The sequence below is a fragment of the Mugil cephalus genome, chromosome 2 (assembly GCF_022458985.1).
Source record: "Mugil cephalus isolate CIBA_MC_2020 chromosome 2, CIBA_Mcephalus_1.1, whole genome shotgun sequence".
Lineage (NCBI taxonomy): Eukaryota > Metazoa > Chordata > Actinopteri > Mugiliformes > Mugilidae > Mugil > Mugil cephalus.
The window spans coordinates 31,444,457-31,449,456 of record NC_061771.1 but is presented as its reverse complement, the minus strand read 5'-3'; the positions used below and the strand labels follow the sequence as shown (position 1 = coordinate 31,449,456).

General features: G+C 38.6%; 1 protein-coding gene across 1 annotated transcript; it reads right to left on the bottom strand.

Moving 5' to 3' along the window:
- Positions 1-246: 246 nt before the first annotated feature.
- LOC125000770 lies at positions 247-5,000 on the bottom strand. The gene is made up of 5 exons (XM_047576438.1): positions 4,907-5,000; positions 2,454-2,723; positions 2,241-2,354; positions 930-988; positions 247-497 (listed from the first exon to the last, which is right to left on the bottom strand). The coding sequence occupies exons 1-5, from the start codon at positions 4,980-4,982 to the stop codon at positions 387-389; spliced, it is 630 nt and encodes a 209-aa protein (XP_047432394.1). The 5' UTR covers positions 4,983-5,000; the 3' UTR covers positions 247-386.

Sequence of the window (5,000 nt, the reverse complement as noted above, 5' to 3'; positions counted from 1 at the left end):
CAGATCTGATCTGAGACTCACCTGGAAATAAAAACACATGAAAACACAAGTTTAACGTCCAAAGTGAAGAGAACTTTTTTTTGTGCTTTCAACGGTGATGTCAGAGGGATGAGTGTGATTTCAGCAGCGTCTCAATTAGAAATAAAAAGCATTTGTTACTGTTGAACATCTTTTATTGAAAGATGCTGAAGCTTGAAGCACTTTACAATAAAAGGAGTGAAATGTGAAACTATCACATAGACAAAATGGAAGAGGAATCAGGAATGTATTTAGTAAAAAGTGCAGGTAAATACAAACAAAGCAATACAATAAATATTAAACAATGAAATGTACATACGACCAATAGTTCATTTAAAGATCAAAGATGGAAATCCCTTAATATTGTCTCAGGTGGTCTGAGCAGGATCAGGCAACATGCGATGAGCCTCCAGCTGATCGTAGACTGTCGACAGATTCGGACGATCAACGGTCTCTGAAGAGTCCGGGAAATTCTCTCCCTGCAGAGGAAGAAACACAAAACACAGGAAGCAGGTGATGAAGAGTGATGTTTAATGCAAATTGAGTCCTTCACTGACTTTAAATCCTCAGCAACGATTCACTTATTTGAATAAATCATAATGATTTATTATTTGAATAAATCATTTTCTGTTTCATTGGTTTCACTACGTTCTCTTTGTCCACTTTCATCAACTGATGATTTGAATCATTTTTATGCAGAAATGTAGAAAATTCAAACACTTTTAATCACAACTATAAATAGATGCTGAGTGCAAACAGGTTATTTCCAGTGAACTAAAAGAGATCAGATCTAATGTCTTCTGCAAAGCGTCACTGAGTCAACATGAGGAGTTTAGGGTGAGGGAGGGTGGATAAGTAGATCGTCATCATTAATCAGTTCCAAGGGGATTTCTGTGAGAATAAGTACTGACCTGAACACGTCTGCATATGTTCACATCAGTATACTGCACGTCTGAATCGTTGTCCACCACTGCAAAGACACAGAGGTTAAGTTAAATTTCAACAAGAAAACTTTATTTATATAGGAATATATCAGACAAGCAGACATCATTACAAGGTCCTGTTAGATGAGTCAGTTTGGTTTGATCTGAAAACTCTGGCATCTCAGGATCATCTGACAACACCACAGAGGGAGGCTCATCATTATCCAAGTCTAACATAGAGAGGAACTGTTCATAAGCCTCAAGAAGAGAAAGACCAGATGAGATGTGGTCAAGGACAAATAAGTAAAAGAAAATCTGGAACGTTATTCTTTGGTCAGAAGAAACTCAACCTGCACCAGAACGACTGAAAGAGAAGAACAAACAAAAACAAAACAACTCATGGACCATTAGGAGTTTGAGTCATAATGAAAACGTTCCACAATCTGTGTTAATTTCCTGTTGTGCTTCCTGAATGATTGTGGGAGGTGACGTGTCAGACCCCAACCTCTGCATCTTTCTTTCTTTAATGCCAGGACAACACTAAAAAAAAAAAACTATTTTAACTCTGGCCTCTGGTTTTGTAGTGAGTTGAATATTTCAGGAGATATCGGCAGGAGAGATTTCTAGGCTGTCAGTACTTTTGAAAAACACAAAAGTCTTGATGAAAGTCTGTAAATATATAATGGTTTATAAAAAGGAAAATTAGATTTATTTTCCATTATTCTCCATGGGTCATGCTTCATCTGCATTTCTGTTGTAGAAATTTTAAACAAATGCCATGTGTGCAACTTTTCAAAAAGCTGTTGTTTTTCTTATGTTTTTTAATTTGTCCATTTTCTAAATGTCTCCAGTGAATATTTATCCAAAGATGCTGGTTTGTTTCCAGTTAACAGTAAATGTGATTGTGGAGCTTAAAGGTAGTAACCAACGGTTTGTTAAAATAAAGAATAAAAATTTGGTGAAAATTGGAAAAAAAAAAATCATATCACTTTTCCATCTTAACTGATTGGACTTGTTATGTTGTGCAGCTTAGGAAAGATCCAGCACAACACAAAGAGATCCTGTTGCAGCATGATAGTGACCTGAGAACATTCTGCTGTAAAATCACTCATCTTTCTGAGAGAAATAACATTTACTGTCCTGAACAAACTCTTTATTAACACAACTGTCCTTTAAAGAAAGTTACACACACAGGAATCTAATTCAGAGAAACACTGACAAACTATTTCTACTATTAGACAAACGTATTCATTTAAAATCTAATCAGTGGCATCAAATAGAAACAGAGCTGAAACCTGCCTTGTGCTTGACTCATTGTCTTCTTTGGGTTAAGATACTTGCATTTGATGAAGCAGGCAGCCAGTCCAACAAGAACAACAACAATGCCAACAGAGATTACAATGGGAATCAAATCTGTGGAATAAAGAAATAAAATATGTCACAACAACAACCATTAAAAGATGAGATTTCAATTTTTAGAATGAATCTTACGATGTCTATGGTCTGGGTTACCTGATCCTTGGCTCTTCTTTTCTCTGCAGAACATGGTCACATCGACTGGAAGAGTCTTGTTCTCTGCAGGGTTGGAAGCCACACATCTGAATGAAGAGTTGAAGTCCTGCTTGAGTACAGAGAGAAAGACAGTAGGGCTGCTCTGGTTCATGATCTTCTCGTCTTTGTACCAGGACAGTGTGGTCTCTTCAGCTGGGTCCACCGAACACAGCAGGGAGCAGCTCTCAGAGCTCACACTCTGTGTTTCCACTGCAAGAGATGGGACAGGGTCTGCAGAGGAAAGACACATGAAGACCACTGACTTTACAAACTACACTTCACTCACTGCCTTTACTCAGGTTCCCAGGGAAAGTCAAGAGGAAACATTTTCACATTGATGCTTAGTCTGAAAGATTTTCATTAAAATAAAAGTTGTTAAAATGAGATAAAGCAAAGTGGAACACATTGTAATACTGGCATATTTGTATTATGAACTGTCTGTGAAAACATTTCTGTATCAACACTATTATTTACTATAATCTCTATTAACACATAAGTGGATGTGAATACTTCAGGCAGTAATAGAAGAAGGAGGAGCAGCAGTGAGCTGTTAGATGAAGAGCTGCACAGCCTGGAAACCAACTATTCTCAGACAATATCACACTTCAATGATTCCCAAGTAACAATGTGGATCAAAGATGGTGCCAGTGCTTTTTGCTTTCATTTTTAACTTATTCAGCTCACCTTCCCTGTGTCACATCACTTATGTCAGGGATTCTGTAGGATCATAGACGCAGTGGTTGACCAAAGTGCAGCAGATGAAAAACACATCAAGATTATTTCCCTTCAAAATCAGAAGATGTCCAGCAGAGCCATCAGCTCAGGACCGTCAGAAACCAATGAGACCCAGGTTCACCATCTACTGTCTGGAAAGGTTTGGCCATAAGTGGTCTTCATGGAAGAGCTGCAACCAAAAATTCATCCCTCTGATATGGAAAAAAGACCAAGAGACTCAACTATGAACCAGAACATAGGAACTGGGCTCAGAAACATGGCAGCAGGTGCTCTGGATTGATAAAATAGTTGTCTGTAGCAGGAGGCAGTTTGTTGAGTGAAGGGCTGGAGAGAGCTACAATAACAAGTGTCTGCAGGCAACAGTGAAGCATGGAGGAGGCTCCTGGAAAGTTTGGTCAGAATGAATGGTCCTCAATGCTGAGAGAAACAGGCAGATACTGATCCATCATCAACACCATCAGGGAGGAGGATGATTGTCCCGAATTTATTCTGCAGCGCGACAAAGAGCCCAAACATCCAGCCAAGGTCATTAAGAACTATCTTCAGAGTAAAGAAGAACAAGAAGTCCTGGACATGATGGCATGAACCCCACAGAGCCCTGATCTCAACATCATGGAGTGAGTCTGGGATCACATGAAGAGACAGAAGGATCTGAGGAAGATCTGTGGTTAGTTCTTCAAGATGTTTGGAACAAACTACCGGCCGAGGTCCTTCAAAAACCGTCCAAGTAGAAGAACTGATGCTCGTTTGAAGGCAAAGGGTGGTCACAGCAAATATTGATGGGATTTATATTTCTTTTCTGTTATTTCACTGCATTTTGTTACCATCTGAAAATAAACTATTCACTTTTCCATTTTTGAAACCATTCTTAGTTTACAGCATTTGTTCACACCTGCCTAAAACCATTTTTAGAGCCCTTTTTATGCAAAGGATGCACCCAAAGCGCTTTAAATAAAAACAAAACAAAAACAAAAAAAACAATACACCCAAGAAACCACAGACACATGCACAGGCACGAAAATTTTAAAAACACTGAGGAATTGAAGAGCAGTGAGGAAACACTGTCCCACTCTTACCACCATTCATCTCACTCTTGTGGCCCTGCCTTACACACATCTGCTGCTTTTGAGCATTTCTTTTCTTGCTCTTTAATGTTTATATTCAGACTCACTCATTCTTCTAATTGCCCCACACACGGATAAATAAAGTCAAAAATTGTTTCCTCCTGAATCTACAATTTTCTAGAGAGAAACAAACGAGACGAAGTTGAGAGCGTCATTAAATATAGTGAATAATGAAAACTCCACAAGGAAGGATAAAATGCTGCAGCCCACAAATGATAAAGGTGAGTCAGAAAAATACAAAGAGCGGGAAGTTAAAACTAAGGAACGAGGACAACGAGGCCAAGGAAGGGAAACATTAATATTCTTAACTGAGCTGATATTAGAGCTTGTTATGTTTTTCTACTGTCCGCTCCAGAGTTCTCTGATGGTTCCATTACAACACATTTACGGTTTAGATCCCAGAAACTACAGGTGTCAGCAAACCAACCAGACTGAAGTGTTGACTCTAAGGAAGGATTCTCAGATCAAGCAGCAGCATATGAACTGGATATGGATGTTTATTAAGAATCAAGACAGCACCAAGACACACAAACTGGAAGAAGAAATGGAACTTACCAAACACTGAGAGTTCATAAGATGTATAGAAAACTCTACCCTTTTTTAGAGTCAACATAATAAACTCCTGAGTCATTCTCTTCAGACCTGTGAG